This window comes from Perognathus longimembris, chromosome 11 (genome assembly GCF_023159225.1).
Source record: "Perognathus longimembris pacificus isolate PPM17 chromosome 11, ASM2315922v1, whole genome shotgun sequence".
In the NCBI taxonomy this organism is placed as follows: Eukaryota; Metazoa; Chordata; class Mammalia; order Rodentia; family Heteromyidae; genus Perognathus; species Perognathus longimembris.
Genome location: NC_063171.1, coordinates 29,506,593 through 29,529,024, shown reverse-complemented (window position 1 = coordinate 29,529,024; position 22,432 = coordinate 29,506,593). Strand labels below are relative to the sequence as shown.

The 22,432-nt window shown below is 37.3% G+C and overlaps 1 protein-coding gene across 2 annotated transcripts in view; it reads right to left on the bottom strand.

Annotated features, from left to right (window-relative positions):
- Positions 1-12,467: 12,467 nt before the first annotated feature.
- Positions 12,468-22,432, bottom strand: part of Kifap3 (kinesin associated protein 3) — a 118,353-nt gene continuing 108,388 nt past the window's right edge. The window contains exon 20 of one of the 2 annotated variants that reach the window (XM_048356474.1): positions 12,468-13,380. In XM_048356474.1, coding sequence (XP_048212431.1) covers positions 13,272-13,380 — 109 coding nt within the window. In that variant the 3' untranslated portion in view covers positions 12,468-13,271. Of the gene's footprint in view, positions 13,381-17,442; positions 17,798-22,432 lie in introns of those variants that run through there. The other variant, XM_048356475.1, reaches the window with a different exon arrangement.

Sequence of the window (22,432 nt, the reverse complement as noted above, 5' to 3'; positions counted from 1 at the left end):
CACGTGACTTCAAACATTACAGTAAAGGGGCGGGGCAGAAAAAAAGAACTATGGCGATTGGCTAGGAGTCCCTAGCATGACGTTCCATACCCCAAGCCCTGATTGGCTGTGCTACGTGGCCCGCAGTCTTGCGGAAGGAGGCTTGGAGCTGTCAGGTGTCCCCTGGATTCCAGCTTTTGAGAGGTCCAAGTACATAGCAAAAAGTAAAATTGGGAATACCGGGAGTACTTATTGTTGGGATTAATGCGTCCTGCCTAATAGAATGCTACCTACCCAGCAGAATGTTAGGGAGATAAAGTGTTACACTTCCTTAAAAAAAAAAAAGCACCCATCCCATTGCTCGCATTCCACAGGTGGCTTCCTGATGGAAGCCTCACCGGCTCCCACGATGCTCTAACAACTGCAAAGCACAATGTAACGTTTTCACTCTCGTCATCTGAGGATCTGTACCAGTCGTTTTTACTGCCTAATGCTTCTACAACTCAGGGCTGACAACCGAGTTTAAGTTCTTTGGCCACGTACTGCTTTTAGATTCTTTCTGCCTGATAATAGAGCCCCAAAATGACTTAACATGGATACATACATTCTTCCGATGAAAAGAAAACACATGTAAATTTTTAATCCTTATTTTAAAATGTATGAGGCAATTATGAGACTACAGAATGATGGCTAAACCCATTTCATAAGCTTGATGAAGTCTGGCCTCCTTGCTGTTCTATAGAATTCAAGCTCCATCTATTTAATTTAATATTGTCTAGTAACCACATTAAAAACAAGTGAATACACTGAATTCAATTTTAATATTATATTTTGACTCAAAAGATCCAACATACTGATTTAACTATTCCCTAAACATAAGAAATTATTAATCAGATATTTGTATAGGATTTTAGTCCTGTATTCAAAGTCTGATACTTTAAAATAGTCCGAACTATCCACATTTTAATGTCCCTTTGTTACATGTGACTGAGTTCTGTATTGGAAAGTGCATTCTAAGCAATGTTATCACAATCTTGCACTAGAAAGTTGAGACTAGAAAGCGTTCTCTAAAATACTTTTAGTCAAATCACCTATCTTGAATTCTTCTGAGTCCATCTGTGATAGTCACGATGATAATTAGTATGCTGTTATTTCTTCCAGTTAAAGCATTCCTGGCTCTTGTCATGATACTTATCAAAACATCTGGGGTCTTTAGAGATGAAAGTGGCTAAAGTATCAGTGCCCCCATTTCTGTAATGTGCTCTTTTGTTATGATACTAGCAGACAGCCCTGGTGGGTGGGTTCCTAATACCTGGAATGCTAGCTGGTCCTATCGCAGATGTCAACCATTTAAGCAAGCATACTGCCTCTCTATAAATGCAGAAGTAGCTTAGGCTGTCTATGTGGATAAAAAAGTATCCTGAGAAAGGCACCTTGAGCATCCTGGACCAAATTCCTTGAAGCCCCCTCAGGACAGAGCTAGAGTTTATTATGAGTCTCAGAGAAAAGCCTCAAGACCAAATTATAAAAAAGAAATATAATACACATATGCTCTAGGATTGATTACTGGCACCAATGTCCATTTCCATGTCTCCCCTTTCCTTTGTTCTCCTTCATTATAGAGTCTAAGAAACCAAACTATAACTTTCTTTTTTAGCCAGTCCTGGGGCTTGGACTCAGGGCCTGAGCACTGTCTCTGGCTTCCTTTTGCTCAAGGCTAGCACTCTACCAACTTGAGCCACAGCACTTCTGGCTTTTTCTATATATGTGGTACTGAGTAATCAAACCCAGGGCTTCATGTATGCGAGGCAAGCACTCTACCACTAGGCCATATTCCCAGCTCCCAAACTATCACTTTCTAAGCCTCCTTTGCAGCTGGGTCATCACAAATTGTAGCCAGTGAAATACAGCAAAGTTGTGAAGAGACTTGGGGAGGAAGGGCAGTGCATCAAGGAAAGAGCATCTGCCTTGCTGATGAAGGAAACAAATGTGGGTGAAGAAGTGGCTACCTGCCCAAGTACCATAAGAGAAGAGAATGCACCAAGGAGGTAGAATTGGAAGACAGAAGGAATGGGATTCTTCGGCATTTCATACTGTTGCTGCAGAATTCCCAAGTATGTTTTTTTTTTTTTCTCCTCCTTTTCCCTGTGTGATTAGCACTCCTCTCCTTGGGCCTCATCTCTTAACCTCCTCTCCCCGCCCCTCACTCACTGCAATCCACTCCTACTGGCCTCCTTGCTGTCCCATGTCAGGCATCTGCTTTGTGACCTTTATTCCAGCTCTTCCTGCATCCATCATCCTTTCCTCCTGTTATCCTTTTATATAAGGCTTCACTTACTGTTACTGCAGGGTTGTCCCCTCAACTCTTGTTCTTAATTTGAAACCTGCCCTATTTGTGCCATAGCTGTATTTGTCCTTTTGCCTGATACGCTGCTGCTACCTCTTACCCTGGTTAAACATTTTTCCATAATGTTACCAATAGCCATATGCTATGCCTTATAAATTGTGAAACAACATAGTTTTTTTTAATTTCAACATCCCTAGAAATCAGATGCATATTACCATGAATACTATCTCATAATTTGTCAATAATTCTGTTCTTAGTGATCTCAAATAGATGGATGTGATGGCATCGTGGTCTTGATAAGATTTAGTAATATTCCTACTATGTTCCTTGTTAGCTTTTGAGATGAAAAAGATATCTGGCACTGAAGTAGACAAAAAAGAGAGTACAGTGCTTTACCTTCCATGTAGTTTTGGCTTAACTTTAAGTCAATATGTCTATGCTATAATTTCTGCTATTTTATAGGGGCAGATATAATTAATTTTTGTTGTTTTTATGCACAAAAGATGCAAATAAGTGTCTGGCACCTTAAGTACCTTTTTTGTTTGGTTTTTTTTTGTTGTTGTTGCAGTCCTGGGGCTTGAACTCGGGGCCTGAGCACTGTCCCTGGCTTCTTTTTGCTCAAGGCTAGCACTCTGCCACTAGAGCCATAACACTACTTCTGGCTTTTTCTACGTATTTGGTGCTGAGGAATTGAACCCAGGACATAATGTATATGAGGCGAGCACTTTACCACTAGGCCATATTCCCAGGCCCTTAAGTACCTTTTATGGGCCTATGTCCTGTAACTTGTTAAGCCAGCAATGGCCAACAAACAAGCAAACCAGTGTCAAAGGTTTTAGAGTTCCTTCTATTAGCTTTTGTTCTCAATTTCAGTACTAAAGTTTCCTTAAATTACTTTCCCACTCTTCTTTTTTCCCCAACGTTGCCTCCTTCTTTGTAGAGAGGAAAGGGGTTAGTAGGCGAGGACAGTGACATTGTCAGCAATAAAGTCCACAACTAGATTCAGCCATGTCACAATAAACACCAGTGTCACAAAACAAAAGGCAACACTCTACTGCTGCTTCTTTGCCCAATAAGAGTGAGGAATGGTTGATTTACCTTTCTTGTGTTATCCAAGGCCAATGGCATGAGGACAGATCAGTGGAGCCACCAGGCGACGAGGTGAATACAGTCATAATGTTTAATGTACATATGTGAACATGGAAGCTGGGAATTTAAAAGGACGGGTAGGGTTGGGACAGATTGGGGAGAATGGTGTAAAGGGTGGTATTAATCAAGATTCAAATGAAATGTTGAAATCCTATTTTACAACTATTAAAGATAATTCTTACAAAGAAGAAAAAAGAAACAGGAAAACAGGACATGGCTGAAGGCAATGTGCTGAAGTTCCAGCATCCATAGACTAAGTACATAAATAAGGCATTTTAATAACAGGATACATGACCAAGAAGGGGAATATGAAAGAAATATCAAAGTTGTCATAATCAAGAGTTACTCTGTAAACCATAAAAAAAATGAAGCCAGGGGGCTGGGCAGGATTCCTATTCATATAGGAATGGGAATAGTGCTTATTGATAGTGACACAGACACTGCTATAACTACAAGTTTCCCAAAGGTTATGCCCAAACCTTATGTAAAAAATCAGTTCTACTAGGACATGTGCCTGCCACTGTTTAGCCCGGAATACATGACTCTTGTGTCCTCTAAATATCATTGTGTCCTCTAAATATCTGATGTAATCTTCCTATTTGAGTTTTAAGACTTTTACCCACCTCTATGAATTTGTCACAGTTCACTATGACATGCATGTCCTCACTGCAATGCTCTGCTATTTCCAAATATTAGTTTTCTTTGGATACTCTTTTTTTCCCCACCTAGGACAGCAACCAGGACTTGAACTGGGTACACGTGGCCACTTTTGCTCATTGGCTAGCAGTCTATTAACTATTCCATGAGTCCAACCTCTCTTTCTTGTTTCTCATTTAGGTTGACAATAATGAGGAATTACATGAAAAATTGGGTATTCTAATGAAGGTCTCTCTCTCTCTCTCAGGGAACAACTACATAATTCAGAACAAATGCTGGGCTGAGTGAATTTGGTTCTCAGAGCCCATCAGGACTCACTGGTGCTCCTGTGCGCCCCCTGGTGGGAAAACTGGTTACTGGCCTGCAGAGTGCATTTGTGTATTTGGAACTTGGCTATCTTCACTTAAACTTTTATTGCTGCTTAAAAAGTGTCTAGACTTAGGAATGATTAACAAAATATGACATAACCATAAACCAGAATAATATTCTTCAATGGAAAGAGTTGAAATTTCCATACATTTTACAGCACAGAGGCACTGTGGGAACAATATTCTAAATGAATGAAGCCAGAAACTAAAGGCCATATATTGTATTTCATATGAAATGCCCATAGTAGGTTGATAGATAGATACAGAAAACGGATTAATGAATTCTAGGGGCTAGTTATACAGAGAGGAGGGGAGTGGCTGTTAATTGGGAAGGGGATCTTTTAAAAATGATCCAAGTATTCTGGAATATGTGGTGGCAGTTACACCTTTGTGTACTAAAATATCAATCAATCATACAGTTTAAAATGGTGACTATAGTGATATATTGTTTCTTAAGTAAAAAGAGACCATTATAAATGAAAGAGCAGGTGCATAAGGGCTTGTAGGGAGATAAATGTACTCCTCATGTCATTGTGCTAAGTTGTAAAAGAAGGTATTTCTATCAACAGTTAATATATTTATTCCAGCTTATTTTGTACTTTCATATGTGAATGATTTCAATTTGCCCATAATTGTAGATTGACTGTTGTTTTCTATCAGTTCACTGGTGATGTTCTTCTATTGGCTATTTGCTTCCAAGTGCTGAGATTGCATAATTGTAATACTTTTTATAGTATTATTCTTTCTAGTTATTTTTTTCTTTGCTACACTGAAGTTTAATGCTGTTGAATTCCAGGTATGTGTTTGTGTTTCTTGAGCTGAAACATTTCCTTCCTCACTCTGAAGAGATATACAACGTACATTAATTTGGATAATAAAGTAAAATCTTTAAGTATAGCCTCATTCCTTCTATTCTCTTTTGGAACTTCCCACACTATATTTGATCTCTCTCTCTCTCTCTCTCTCTCTCTCTCTCTCTCTCTCTTCTTTGTACTCCTTCCTTCTCTGATTTTTTCCTTTTGTTAGGCAAAATTAATTCTAATCCTATATTATGGTTTTAAAAGTTACTAGCAATTTCATCACATCATCTAAAGACTTATTCACACCTTCCACCTCTTTCCCCACCTGAAAAACCGAAGTTGCTATGCATACTAGAACTAGCTCAGAAAAAAAAAAAAAAGATTCATCATTACCTACCATAAAATGGGGCTGGGGATATGGCCTAGTGGCAAGAGTGCTTGCCTTGTATACATGAGGCCCTGGGTTCGATTCCCCAGCACCACATATACAGAAAACGGCCAGAAGTGGCGCTGTGGCTCAAGTGACAGAATGCTAGCCTTGAGCAAAAAGAAGCCAGGGACAGTGCTCAGGCCCTGAGTTCAAGGCCCAGGACTGGCCAAAAAAAAAAAGCACATAGCCTTCATTGCAATAGAGATTGTCTTCAGTAAAGTCTGTCTGTATGATTTCCCTCCCTGTGGCTTCTGTGGCTTGAACTAAGGGCTTGAGTTATCACTAGCTTTTGCACCTCCACTTCTGGCTTTTTTTTGGTGGTTAATTGGAGATAAGTCTCACAGATTTTCCTATCTGGCTGGGTTTGAATCACAATCCTCAGATCTCATCCTGAGTAGCTAGGATTACAGGAGTGAACCAACCTTGCCCAGCTGCTTGAGATGATTTTATTATCCTCATTTTTGTAGTCAGACTTTGGTGAGGCCATGATTTAATGTGCAAATACCCAAAGCAAAAATTTCTTGTTCTCAACTCTCAGGAATAGATAAATAATAACAAAAAAATTGTAAAGTGGAGAAAGCGAGAGCGCGCGAATGCACTCAAGCAAACACAAACAGCACAGCACGATAAACAGCACAGCACGATGCGTATTTTTTTTTAAATTGACAAAATAAATCAAAAATAAAAATAAGTGGAAAAGGCGAGAGTGCGCGAGCACACAGGAGCAAAGACAAGCAGCGCAGCTTGATGCGTAGTAAAAAAAATAATAAATAGACAACTGGTCGACCTCATTAGAAATAAAAACCCAAAAGATTAGATAGACAAACAAACAAACACATAAATGTGGAGAGATGGGCAGTGCGCGCAGGAGCAAAGTAAACAGCAGACAGACGTGAATCCTTATCTTTACAAGGTCGACCTCAGAACTTTGTTCAGTTTGTCTCGGTGACGGATAATGGAAGGAAGGGCAGGCAACTGGTCGACTTCATTTAAATGAACAAATAAAAAATAAGATAAACTCTCAGGAATAGATAAATAATAACAAAAAAATTGTAAAGTAGAGAAAGCGATAGCGCGCGAATGCACTCAAGCAAACACAAACAGCACAGCACGATGCGTATTTTTTTTTAAAAATTGACAAAATAAATCAAAAATAAATCAAAAATAAAAATAAGTGGAAAAGGCGAGAGTGCGCGAGCACACAGGAACAAAGACAAGCAGCGCAGCTTGATGCGTAGTAAAAAGAATAATAAATAGACAACTCGTCGACCTCATTAGAAATAAAAACACAAAAGATTAGATAGACAAACAAACACATAAATGTGGAGAGAAGGGCAGTGCGCGCAGGAGCAAAGGTAAACAGCAGACAGACCTGAATCCTTATCTTTACAAGGTCGACCTCAGAACTTTGTTCAGTTTGTCTCGGTGACGGATAATGGAAGGAAGGGCAGGCAACTGGTCGACTTCATTTAAATAAACAAATAAAAAATAAGATAAACTCTCAGGAATAGATAAATAATAACAAAAAATTGTAAAGTGGAGAAAGCGAGAGCGCGGGAATGCACTCAAGCAAACACAAACAGCACAGCACGATGCGTATTTTTTTTTTAAATTGACAAAATAAATCAAAAATTAAAATAAGTGGAAAAGGCGAGAGTGCGCGAGCACACAGGAGCAAAGACAAGCAGCGCAGCTTGATGCGTAGTAAAAAAAATAATAAATAGACAACTGGTCGACCTCATTAGAAATAAAAACCCAAAAGATTAGATAGACAAACAAACAAACACATAAATGTGGAGAGATGGGCAGTGCGCGCAGGAGCAAAGGTAAACAGCAGACAGACCTGAATCCTTATCTTTACAAGGTCGACCTCAGAACTTTGTTCAGTTTGTCTCGGTGACGGATAATGGAAGGAAGGGCAGGCAACTGGTCGACTTCATTTAAATAAACAAATAAAAAATAAGATAAACTCTCAGGAATAGATAAATAATAACAAAAAATTGTAAAGTGGAGAAAGCGAGAGCGCGCGAATGCACTCAAGCAAACACAAACAGCACAGCACGATGCGTATTTTTTTTAAAATTGACAAAATAAATCAAAAATAAATCAAAAATAAAAATAAGTGGAAAAGGCGAGAGTGCGGGAGCACACAGGAGCAAAGACAAGCAGCGCAGCTTGATGCGTAGTAAAAAAAATAATAAATAGACAACTGGTCGACCTCATTAGAAATAAAAACCCAAAAGATTAGATAGACAAACAAACAAACACATAAATGTGGAGAGAAGGGCAGTGCGCGCAGGAGCAAAGGTAAACAGCAGACAGACCTGAATCTTTATCTTTACAAGGTCGACCTAAGAACTTTGTTCAGTTTGTCTCGGTGATGGATAATGGAAGGAAGGGCAGGCAACTGGTCGACTTCATTTAAATAAACAAATAAAAAATAAGATAAACTCTCAGGAATAGATAAATAATAACAAAAAAATTGTAAAGTAGAGAAAGCGAGCGCGCGCGAATGCACTCAAGCAAACACAAACACCACAGCACGATGTGTATTTTTTTAAAATTGACAAAATAAATAAAAAATAAATCAAAAATAAAAATAAGTGGAAAAGGCGAGAGTGCGCGAGCACACAGGAGCAAAGAAAAGCAGCGCAGCTTGATTCGTAGTAAAAAAAAATAATAAATAGACAACTGGTCGACCTCATTAGAAATAAAAACCCAAAAGATTAGATAGACAAACAAACAAACACATAAATGTGGAGAGAAGGGCAGTGCGCGCAGGAGCAAAGGTAAACAGCAGACAGACCTGAATCCTTATCTTTACAAGGTCGACCTCAGAACTTTGTTCAGTTTGTCTCGGTGACGGATAATTGAAGGAAGGGCAGGCAACTGGTCGACTTCATTTAAATAAACAAATAAAAAATAAGATAAACTCTCAGGAATAGATAAATAATAACAAAAAATTGTAAAGTGGAGAAAGCGAGAGCGCGCGAATGCACTCAAGCAAACAAAACAGCACAACACGATGCGTATTTTTTTTTAAAAATTGACAAAATAAATCAAAAATAAATCAAAAATAAAAATAAGTGGAAAAGGCGAGAGTGCACGAGCACACAGGAGCAAAGACAAGCAGCGCAGTTTGATGCGTAGTAAAAAAAATAATAAATAGACAACTAGTCGACCTCATTAGAAATAAAAACCCAAAAGATTAGATAGACAAACAAACAAACACATCAATGTGGAGAGAAGGGCAGTGCGCGCAGGAGCAAAGGTAAACAGCAGACAGACCTGAATCCTTATCTTTTCAAGGTCGACCTCAGAACTTTGTTCAGTTTGTCTCGGTGACGGATAATGGAAGGCAGGGCAGGCAACTGGTTGACGTCATTTAAATAAACAAAAAAAAATAAGGTAAATTCTCAGGAATAGATAAATAATAACAAAAAATTGTAAAGTGGAGAAAGCGAGAGCGCGCGAATGCACTCAAGCAAACACAAACAGCACAGCACGATGCGTATTTTTTTTTTAAATTGACAAAATATATCAAAAATAAATCAAAAATAAAAATAAGTGGAAAAGGCGAGAGTGCGCGAGCACACAGGAGCAAAGACAAGCAGCGCACCTTGATGCGTAGTAAAAAAAATAATAAATAGACAACTGGTCGACCTCATTAGAAATAAAAACCCAAAAGATTAGATAGACAAAGAAACAAACACATCAATGTGGAGAGAAGGGTAGTGCGGGCAGGAGCAAAGGTAAACAGCAGACAGACCTGAATCCTTATCTTTACAAGGTCGACCTCAGAACTTTGTTCAGTTTGTCTCGGTGACGGATAATGGAAGGAAGGGCAGGCAACTGGTCGACTTCATTTAAATAAACAAATAAAAAATAAGTTAAACTCTCAGGAATAGATAAATAATAACAAAAAAATTGTAAAGTGGAGAAAGCGAGAGCGCGCGAATGCACTCAAGCAAACACAAACAGCACAGCACGATGCGTATTTTTTTTAAAATTGACAAAATAAATCAAAAATAAAAATAAGTGGAAAAGGCGAGAGTGCGCTTGCACACAGGAGCAAAGACAAGCAGCGCAGCTTGATGCGTAGTAAAAAAAAATAATAAATAGACAACTGGTCGACCTCATTAGAAATAAAAACCCAAAAGATTAGATAGACAAACAAACAAACACATAAATGTGGAGAGAAGGGCAGTGCGCGCAGGAGCAAAGGTAAACAGCAGACAGACCTGAATCCTTATCTTTACAAGGTCGACCTCAGAACTTTGTTCAGTTTCTCTCGGTGACGGATAATGGAAGGAAGGGCAGGCAAGTGGTTGACTTCATTTAAATAAACAAATAAAAAATAAGATAAACTCTCAGGAATAGATAAATAATAACAAAAAAATTGTAAAGTGGAGAAAGCGAGAGCGCGCGAATGCACTCAAGCAAACACAAACAGCACAGCACGATGCGTATTTTTTTTTAAATTGACAAAATAAATCAAAAATAAAAATAAGTGGAAAAGGCGAGAGTGCGCGAGCACACAGGAGCAAAGACAAGCAGCGCAGCTTGATGCGTAGTAAAAAAAATAATAAATAGACAACTGGTCGACCTCATTAGAAATAAAAACCCAAAAGATTAGATAGACAAACAAACAAACACATAAATGTGGAGAGAAGGGCAGTGCGCGCAGGAGCAAAGTAAACAGCAGACAGACGTGAATCCTTATCTTTACAAGGTCGACCTCAGAACTTTGTTCAGTTTGTCTCGGTGACGGATAATGGAAGGAAGGGCAGGCAACTGGTCGACTTCATTTAAATGAACAAATAAAAAATAAGATAAACTCTCAGGAATAGATAAATAATAACAAAAAAATTGTAAAGTAGAGAAAGCGATAGCGCGCGAATGCACTCAAGCAAACACAAACAGCACAGCACGATGCGTATTTTTTTTTAAAAATTGACAAAATAAATCAAAAATAAATCAAAAATAAAAATAAGTGGAAAAGGCGAGAGTGCGCGAGCACACAGGAACAAAGACAAGCAGCGCAGCTTGATGCGTAGTAAAAAGAATAATAAATAGACAACTCGTCGACCTCATTAGAAATAAAAACACAAAAGATTAGATAGACAAACAAACACATAAATGTGGAGAGAAGGGCAGTGCGCGCAGGAGCAAAGGTAAACAGCAGACAGACCTGAATCCTTATCTTTACAAGGTCGACCTCAGAACTTTGTTCAGTTTGTCTCGGTGACGGATAATGGAAGGAAGGGCAGGCAACTGGTCGACTTCATTTAAATAAACAAATAAAAAATAAGATAAACTCTCAGGAATAGATAAATAATAACAAAAAATTGTAAAGTGGAGAAAGCGAGAGCGCGGGAATGCACTCAAGCAAACACAAACAGCACAGCACGATGCGTATTTTTTTTTTAAATTGACAAAATAAATCAAAAATTAAAATAAGTGGAAAAGGCGAGAGTGCGCGAGCACACAGGAGCAAAGACAAGCAGCGCAGCTTGATGCGTAGTAAAAAAAATAATAAATAGACAACTGGTCGACCTCATTAGAAATAAAAACCCAAAAGATTAGATAGACAAACAAACAAACACATAAATGTGGAGAGATGGGCAGTGCGCGCAGGAGCAAAGGTAAACAGCAGACAGACCTGAATCCTTATCTTTACAAGGTCGACCTCAGAACTTTGTTCAGTTTGTCTCGGTGACGGATAATGGAAGGAAGGGCAGGCAACTGGTCGACTTCATTTAAATAAACAAATAAAAAATAAGATAAACTCTCAGGAATAGATAAATAATAACAAAAAATTGTAAAGTGGAGAAAGCGAGAGCGCGCGAATGCACTCAAGCAAACACAAACAGCACAGCACGATGCGATCTGTGAAGTCCTCAAATAGTGAAAACATACAGGGAAAGTGGTAATAGCTATGGAAATGAATGATAAGTTAAAGCTATAGAATGATCGCTTTATTTTTCCATCAATGACACTTAAATATATTTATACTTTGTGCAAATACTTAGTCATATCACTGACTAAACAATAATTATGATTAAGTCATTTCGTCTCTACTGGTCTCAGTTTTTTTTCAGCTGTAAAAATGAGAGTTTCACAGGGTTGATTCTAAGGCCCTTTCTGGGTTTTTAATATTTTGTAAATAAAGTAGAAGGTTTGATAGCTGAATGTATGTTTTCTGAAAGATTGGTAAGGCTTGGGGTTCAAGGGCTTAAGTCACATCTTACATGTACGTACATTCCCCAAAGAGCCTTATCTACTTTCTTATACATATCAATAAGGAAAATATATGTTGATTTTTAAATGAAATTGTTTTTTCAAATAAGTATATAAACTGAATTATGTCAAAGGATTTTCCCAAACTCGACTATTTTATGCTAAAAATGTAGATTAGGCTAAATAGTATGGTTAATGTGGTTTTAAATTTAAGGATAGAAATCTTGTGAAGTTTCCTACTTTTTGTAGCAGGTAATGAAGAAACTACAGATTACCCTTATTTCACTTAGTTTTTCAAGTAAACATTAGTGAATCACCTACAACCTATTAATGGTTTTCCTATTACCCAACTCTGTCTTATAGAATTAAGTGAACAAACAGGAAATGGCACCTAAGTGGCTGCAATAGTCAATTCCTTAGCTTTCTTCAATGAGGTTAAATAATTGCCCTTTCCATACTTCATATTCTAAATTTCATGAAGAATAAAACTGAGAAGCTGATATAAATCCAGTTTTATTTGTGTTAGTTGTTGGAGGCTTTGTTATTAGTGAAGAATCAAATTGCTTAAGAGACTCTACTTGATATATAATAGCACTTAGAGCATACGTTCCACTGTTAAATAAAAACTTACAGTTAATAACAGTGAAGGAACCTTTCAGGCTACCATATGAAATAAGAAGCTGAGGTTCTGAGCACACCCATGTTCCTAGCTCTATGGAGGCAGGGGTAGGAGGATCACAGATTCAAGGCCAGTATGGGCTACATAATGAAACACTGTCTCAAAAACAAAACAAACAAAAAACCCCTGAGGTTCTTCTTTTAATGAATTTTAAACAGAGAACATGTCACATGAAATACTAAAGAGTTTATAAGCAGGGAGAAAATTCATGTGAACCCTATGCAAGCATATGACTTCTAATAAAACACAGTAAATGCAAACACATGACTTTGGTTCATTCATTTGCACTTTATGCTTGGTTTTAATAGAAATTAAATTAGTCACTTCATATACACAATGTAGTGTTTGTTTTTCAGTCTAGTAGCTTTTCAACATTCACAGAGAGTCTCATGGGAACTAGTATTCAGCATCATGATGCTGCTGGCTGAATGAACAGTGTTCACATCAAATGTACTTAACAGAAGACAGAAGGGGTTGGACTTAATTTCCAGCAAACAACATGGAAAAATAAGAAGCACAGACCCACAATAGTATCAACATGCATTATTAGGCCAAGTTTCAAATTTAACCCAACCCACATGGATTTCTTCAAAGATGAGAGTACACACAGATAGGGATGACTTTATCGAGATCCATAGCCATAGTAGTAAGGTTCATCGGGGCGGAATCCATAAGCGGTCGCAGGGCGTGCAAGGATGCCCACTGGCTGGCCAAAGCTATCCATTCCAAGGCTGAAAGAAGAAAAGGCAACAATGAACTATTTCTTTTCATCAAGCATCCACATGCAAGTTAAATTAGCAACCTCAAACCTAACATTTATACTGCCAAGAGGCTCCTGCTAGCAGTGATAAGTTATTTCTACTGATATCACTAAGCATTTTTCTTCTTGTTATCATGTGTATAATAAAATACTAATTTCTAAAAATATGTGTTGAACTTAGCTGGGTGCCGGGGCTCAGGAATGTTATCTTTGATACTCAGGAGGCTGAGACATGGAGGATCCCTGTTCAAAGCCACCCTAGGTAGAAAAGTCTCTAACACTTCAGCTCCAAAACAACCAGCAAAAAATATCCAGTTAGAGGTATTCCAGTGGTAGACCCCCAACAAACTCAGAAAAAAACCCTAGGTATAAGTTCAAATCCAGTGCCAAGAAAAAGTCAAATCTATAACAGAAGGTCCTAACATAGTAGAAGAATCAGGTCAGATACTCATGGCTGAATAAATTATTCATATGTATATATATATGGCTTCATGACAAAATATAGAATGTTACATACTAGTAACTATCAGTAGTATGTGGCTAGAAAATGATAAAATTAAAGCTGTAGAAAAAAGTTTTGCTGCTTAAAGTCTGTCCCATGAAGCTATAGGACTAATTGTTAAGACATGCATTTGAGCTAGTAGTGAATGCTAACCCATGGCCACATCATACCATAAGCCCGAAAGACATAAGGAATGCCACACAATTTGAAAACTAGCCAGATTTGACCCACAAATCCAGATTCCTCAGTGCAGCAACTGCTAAATAAAATATCTTTTTTTGAGGTGACAACAAGTCAGTTACAAATTCTGATTCGGCTACTCTGTGAAAATTAAAATGGAGAGGTAACTTTTCCAGTTGTAAAGACAGCCTGAAGCATAAGTTGCAATTATTAAAAATATATATTCTTTAGTCTATTCAAAAATGATTCCAAAGGAAATCTGTTCTACAAAATACTTTTTAAGAATAAGTGAGTTATCCAACACTTCAGAAAATGACAAAATACTTAATTTTGCCAGGCAGAAATGACAGCAGTCACATGCTCATGCATAGCTCATGCAGGGGGCCAGTGAGTTTGATTCCCAACTCAATGAAATAAGTTATAATGTGCAAATGTAAGCCTTGAAAAATTTAAGTGATTTAAGATTGAGATTGTACTAGATGGAAAGATACTTTACATCTGCAAAATCTCAACATGATTAAAATATTTATTCATACAGGTGCTACATTCCTTCAGTGGAGTGAGACTGAGTTGAAACATTTTACTAACAAATTGTCAAGAGTTCAGATAATGTGTGTGTGGGGGGGTGTGCATATGTATATATGACAGAACTGAAGAGTATATGCAAAGAATCAAAATACATGTAAGACATATACTTCACACAAACCTACCTCTCAGGGGAATAGAATTTCTAAAATTTAAGTTTCAGGTTAGTAGCTATACTGAGTAATCCTCGACAAATAAAAATCTGGGTGTTTCTTCATTATCAAAAATAGCATGTGTATAATTTCCGAAGTTGATTGAAATTTATAAATCTGCAGTCTATTTTGAAGTGGTTAAAGTATAAACATTTCTTCTTACCTTGGTCCCATGGAAAATAAATTTAAATTTTGAGATGATATACACATGTAGGGCTCTTTATGTATATATATTAAATACAAATATGATATATATTATATACATTTATTTATTTATTTGTGCCTATCCTGGGGTTTGCACTCAGGGCCTGGAAACTGTCCCTAAGCTTTTTTGCTCCAGGCTAGTGCTCTACCACTTGAGACATAGTGTCTACTTCTGGCTTTTTTGGTAGTTAATTGGAGATAAGAGGCTTTCCTGTTTGGACTGGTTTTGAACTTTTATTCTTAGATCTCAGGCTCCTGAGTATTTAAGATTACACAAGACATTGGTGCCTGACATAAAATTTAATATTACTCTAAAAGTAGTTTAAAAGATAGTTTAAAATTTAGTGGATTCAATAAACTTCATTCTCAAGATACACCTGTGTCAGTTTAGAATTACAGTAAAAGTTGGTTGTTGATATGTTTCCTCCTGAAGGGCTAAGGATAGCAAAATTCTGGATCTAGAAAACTCTCAGCTACTTAAGGGTTGATTATATAGTTGTGGATTGCAATTCAATCCACCTTCATCTTCCTACTTATTACCTGCCTTTCCTTACCTCCAGTGAGGCTGAAAACTGAACTTAATTTTGTCTTCTTTTTTCAGTTTAGGGACTATGGTGACATTTCTTTCAAGATTTTGGAAATAAAGAGTCATATTATGGATTATTGAACAAATATGCAAAACCATCTTCAGTACAGAGCATCTCATAAAGGATCCTTTGCATACTGCTGCAATTCTATCTAGAAGAGGATGATCCTCAGAAGGGAGCATAGCCATGCTGGCTCAGAACAAAGAGCTCCTTCCTCAGCTGTGAGAAACAGCCTAAGTGGTTTCTTGGTGATAGAGTGACCTGGACCACAATCAGTTCTGATCTTTTTCTTCTAGTTTTGAAAAAAATTAGTCATCTGTGAGGAAGGGCACTTAAAAGGTCCTTGGGGATTTAACAGGTTCTCAAGGATTGAGGCCATTCTATATCCACATTTTAAATTTCTATGACTAATAGGCAAACATCAGATAAATTTTCCTATGTGTTTTTTCAACAAAGTGAAAATAACTTGTTATGCCATATAAGGCTATATTTTCTACTAATAGAGAGTATATACATATATATATGAATATATATGTTTCCAATGTTAGTCACACGGTTGATAAGAATCTGAATCCCCACATGACTGAAAATAAGATTACCTCTTGTAAGTCCATGAGCCTCAGCTCTTGAACATCCTGGAAATTAGGCTAGTCAAGCAAAGTTCTGTTTACACAGTTGATAGTCAATAGTTCATCTAGAGACATCTGTGTATTATAGTGCATTAGGATAGCATTTAAGTTTCTGAACTTATGTGTATATCCCTTGGGAAAAATTAGGGAAGAAAATTTGAAATTGACTCTTAAAGCAAGCTTTTAAAAAATCTAGATGAACTTGCTTTTAAAAAATATTTAAAACATGATTAATTTGAAGGAACTTTGAGATGTTTGTGGGCACTTTTGTATTATACAGGATGAGCTAAAAGTAGTATCTTTAAAATTCTCTCTGAAACTACAATTCACTTCTTTAGTACCTCTGATTTGAACCTAATATGGGGGGAAGAAGTACTTCCAGGATGCAAAAACTTGAGATTGGTATTCATTTGAAACATGTAGATATTAATTTTACTTGTGTCTTGAGATAAAGATGTAGCCTTGCTAATATGGGTCTGGTTCAAATCTAGGAGAATCCTTTAAATTTGAGGTCAGAGACAGGGACATATCTTTTCTGACAAGGGGACCATTTGAATATTTATATTCTTGGGACACACAAATTTATCAGATGGTTAGGGGCAGCTAATGAGAAGCATAGGGGAAGCCTAAATGTCTGTCACCTTATGCACCAAATGATTTCTCAGGCTAGAAATCAAATGGCCAATTCCACCCATACCTCAAACAGAAGTATATAGACTCTATGTAAATTCTAGAAGGGATAAAAATCAGGATTACAAAAGGATAGTATTACAGCAAAAACTGCTTTCCTGATTCAGGAAGACTTAAATAGTAACAGAACCAGGGAAATTATACTCTCATGTGCCGTATCTGCTCTTGTCCTGTGTAATCATTTTGCTCTAGATCAGTTTGTATAAATGTGGACTGGAATTTAAACTCACCATAAACAGTGTGTCTCTATGTGTGCAAGTTCTTTTCCTGTTACTTCAGACCCACATAAAAAGCGACATTTCCTTCTGCATTGACATATGGAGCAACCATACTATTTCTTCACAATTATTTAGTGACAGTTAACCTTTATCCTAGTATTCAGATAACAGTTTGGACCTTTCCCCAAATTCAGTATTTTTTCTTGTAAATTGTTGTGAGAAGATAAGAATGGTAAAGACAACAAATTAATATGATGTTAAGCTTCATAACTGAATACTTATGAGTTTGGGGTACCTTGTAAGTAATATGAAAAATTTCTTTAAAGTGAATATATGTACAAAATTCCCAACAAATATTAACAGCATTAACTGTGGGTACTTTTGTACTAACAGCACTCGTTAGAAATCTGAATTTGGGATGATTCACAGGGAAAAAAAGAAAATCTGGAAATGACATGTGACGCTTTGCATGCAGCACATTACAAGGAAATACAGCCAGCATGGACTTCTAGGACTCTTAAGTTTCTGTGCCAGAGCGGACATTCCTGTAGAGAGGGAAGAAAGTCACCTACCTCTGGCTGTTTGTGAGGTTTAATTAGTGCACATTTGTAAAGCACTTTGAAATCCTTGGATGAAAAGTGCTGCATAAGTGAAAAGTACCGTCATTATTTTATTAAAATTAGATACAGCAATGTCTTTTTCTTCGTTTATATTTGTAAGTCAGCAATAGAAATACACAGCAGTAAAAATGTACTAGTGAATCAATGAATAAATTCAATTAATTTGTTTTACATGCTCAGGTGATCTTTTATTTTTCTTTTTTTGGTCAGTCATGGGGCTTGAACTCAGGGCCTGACCACTGACCCTGGCTTCTTCTTCTTTTTTTTTTTTTTTTGGCCAGTCCTGGGGCTTGGACTCAGGGCCTGAGCACTGTCCCTGGCTTCTTTTTGCTCAAGGCTAGCACTCTGCCACTTGAGCCACAGCGCCACTTCTGGCCATTTTCTGTATGTGTGGTGCTGGGGAATCGAACCCAGGGGCTTCTTTTTGCTCAAGGCTAGCACTCTGCCACATGAGCCACAGCGCCACTTCTGGCCATTTTCTGTATGTGTGGTGCTGGGGAATCGAACCCAGGGCCTCATGTATATGAGGCAGGCACTCTTGCCACTAGGCCATATCCCCAGCCCCGGCTTCTTTTTGATCAAGACTAGCACTCTACCACTTGAGCTGCAGTGCCACTTCTGCCTTTTTCTATATATGTGGTGCTGAGGAATCGAACCCAGGGCTTCATGTATACGAAGCAAGCATTCTACGACAAGGCCATATTCCCAGCCCCTCAGATAATCTTTAATTTGAAAACATTTTCAGAAATAATTGTTCACTCTTCCATTCACAATATCCTTGCTGGAGCCCACCCAACTCCTGTCAGTGACCTCCGGCGATGGCGTGCTCATTACTTCAATTTACTTCAGGTACGATGGATATGTCAAGCTGCTAGGAAGTCTTTATAATCATCTCAAATCTGGAACCACATGGGAAATCTAATCTTTGATACAACTGCCTCAAAACCCTTGCTTACTAAACCTGCACTGCACTATTTTAATTTCTCTATTGTTTTATTTCCTCTCTGAAATCACCATGGTATGCACTGGAAAGGCAATGAAGCAATGAGATGTGGTCTCTGCTTATACGCTTTGAGCCAGTGAACATGGGAAAAGTGTTTTGGTAATAATATGTTATACTACTCTAGTAGATGGGTAATTCGTGGAAAATGAAAATTTTAATATAATGTGAAATATTTAACATATGAATGTGATATTTATACTAGATACACTTAGAAATTCTTACAGAAGACTCACAGAGGCTAGAAAGCTGTCATAGAAAATAATTCTATTTAATGAATATATATATATATATATTTCCAGGCATTATAATTTTTTTTTACTGTCTTTCCTATTAGAATGTGAGTACCGTAAAAAGCAAGGATTGTCTTATTTTAATACTACCCTAGGATCTAGCATTTAAAAAGTATTCAAATGCATGAACAGAGAAGTCATAAAGGATTGGTAGGATTTCACAGGTAAAGAGAGGGAGTTGTTAACAGCAGTCCAAAGAACAACAAGAAAGAACTGTAAGTAAGTTTAATGATATGAAGTTATGCTGTAAGTTTATAATGCAAGCAAGAGGTAGAAAGATAAATATGGGAAGGGAAATGGGACTAGATCCTGAGACTCCAGAAATGGTGGTATATGCCTATGGTCCCAGTTATGCAGGAGATGGAAGGAATGAAGTTCAAGACATGCCCAGACAAAAAACAAAACAAAACAAAACAAGATCCAGCAGTATGCTGTTAGCTCACATTGATAACTCGAGCTGCTCAGGAGGCTGAGATCTGAGGATTGCAGTTTGAAACCAGACTGGACAGAAAAGTCTTTAGATGCTATTTCCAATTGACAAGCAAAAATGCTGGATTGGAAGTGTGGTTCAAGTGGTAGAATGTCAGTTGTGAGTGAAAAAACCGAGGGAGAAACTTGAGGTCCCGAGTTCAAGTCCTAGTACCAAGCAAACACTTAGATCAAAAAAATGGCTGTGATGGCACATACCTATAATCCCATCTACATGGGGGTAGAGGCAGGAAGATCATGGTCTAAAGCCATTCCCTAGCAAAAACAAGGCCCTATCTAAAAAATAAAGGCAAAAGAGATTGGGGGGGGAGGGGTGGCTCAAGTAGTAGAGTACTTGCCTAGCCCTGAGTTGAAACCCCAGTGAGGCATAATACTCTTAACATACCATACTAGGAACTATGCACTCTGGGGGAGTTGTTAATAGTTTTTAAGGCAGAGAATGACAAATTTTGTGGTTTAGAATGGTATCTGGGGTGGGAAAGGGGCTTCAGAGGAAAAGTATGAAAACATTTAAGAGACTATTAGGGCTGTCCAGCTGTGAAATCATGAGGGCTTACTGAGAAGCAATGACAGAAATAACAGTGACCAAATATGCTACATTTGATAAAAATGGAAGTTGTTTTTTCCCTTTTCAAATGAGTTTTTAGTTATAACTGCTAGTTCATAACTGAGAATGAAGGAAGACAAGTTTAAAATTGGCTGAAAAAATTAAAATCTGTAGTTAATTAAAATAAAACATTTTTTTTTGCCCCTGTAGTATAGTAAAATGCTTCATCAAATAACTCAGAGGATGTGGCATTCTATGCGGATGAAATTAGATAGCAGAAGAACATTGCCTCTGTTTAATAGTAAGAGAATATTTTCTTCTTCAAATTACAAAGAGAAATGTAGGCCAAATGAAGTAACATTTGTAAAGTGCTGTATGATTACATTGAGATCTAAGTGAGTGTAGTTTATAAAGTAGCCACTAGATGGAGATCTTGTATTGCCACTGAGTACTTACAATGCACCACAAGGCTTATCAAATTTAAACTCCTCAAAGTTAATATTAATAGAAATTAATAGGACGTGGTTTGTATTGCTTCCTTAGACGATCAATCCATCATTTTATAAATGTGAAATAATTTAGAACTAAATAGGAATATCTATCAGTTACGTGCGAAAACTGGTGATATGCAAAATTCATTTGTAAATGTGGGATCTAAGAAGATAGGTTGGAAGATGCCGATTGTCTTGGATATGGAAAAATGTGATGAATATGCACACTACAGTACTATTATTATAACACAGTTCTAAAATGGTTCAGTAAAGTAATATCAATGGCATCTTGTTTCTATAAAGTTTTACCTATAAAACACACACACACACACACACACACACATATTGCTCAAAGGTATTACTTTTTGCTTTGAACACACACTATTGTATTAATGAGAAACTGAAATCCAGGAGCATAGTTAAGTAGTCTTCACTAATATATATAGTCATTTCACATTTTTCTTTCATTCTTAATCTTTACATGCATAGGAACATTTTCATTATGAGGAAAACAAATGTATCTTAAAGAATTGTAGTTTTAATGAAATCAAAGTAGTATTTCCCCTCAAATTAAGGGCAAATTAAGTGAATAGGAGGAGGCTGTATTTAATGTACACATCTGGAGTTTATTTTTTAAAAATTCATACGGACATCTGTCAGTTCCAAGAGGAAAAAAAAACACTACCTTGGGGACAGATTTCTTCAATTTAGTGACTATGTTGAGATGCTTCAGATAAACTAATTTGTACTAATGATGGAGGGAACATGTGTAAAATGGTCACTAATTTACTCCAAATGGTAAAGAAATCCCACTTCACTTACTCTCCTTGAGTCTCATGTATTTTTCTTCTTCTTACACACCTTAATATGGTTACTTCATCTCAAGTTATTTTACTTATTATATTAAGTGGGTATTTTATAATAATTGTAATTTTTATTCAACCTTGCTGCTCTGTTTTCTATTAAAACTTATATTTTAAAATACACACATTGAGATTCTTCTCTTAATTTGTTTGTCTATTGTATCTGAAAATTTTCTCCATTATGATTCTTTCTTTATAAGCTTTGTAATTTTTTTTTTTTTTGCCAGTCCTGGGCCTTGGACTCAGGGCCTGAGCACTATCCCTGGCTTCTTTTTGCTCAAGGCTAGCCCTCTGCCACTTGAGCCACAGTGTCACTTATGGCCGTTTCCTATATATGTGGTGCTGGGGAATTGAACCCAGGGCTTCATGTATACGAGACAAGCACTCTTGCCACTAGGCCATATTCCAGCCCAGCTTTGTAATTTTTTATTGTGTGTTTAGCTCCAGTCTTTTCCCTGTTGGCCCTTGAGCTGTAATAATATTCCTATGGCGAGAGGTTTTTTTTACCAATATAACTGGGATCTGAGGAACTATCATTTAACAATGGTTTTTGTTTTGTTTTGTTTTATACTAGGATGGAATTATGGACCACATGTTCGCTACCATTTGAATGACACCATTAATTCTATTGCTTTTACTATTTTGGATTTCATTCTACTCTTAATCAGGGCTGGCCTTGGGTCATGATCTTCTTACGTCTACCTTCCTAGTGGATGAGAACACAGGCGTGTGCCACCTTGCACAACTTGGTTTTTAGAGACAGGGTCTCATGTACTTTTTCTTCAGGCTGCACCTGATCTTCCTCTCATTGGTAAATTCTTGAATTTATTTGATATGAATTCTGAACCCACGCATGTGCATGGAACAAGCTGTGGCTTCTCTTTCTCATCCACTAGCCTCTTCTACACAGGGCTTTGGTATGCAAGAGAAGTTTTAGGCATTTCTCTGGACTGGTGTATTAAAATCATTACAT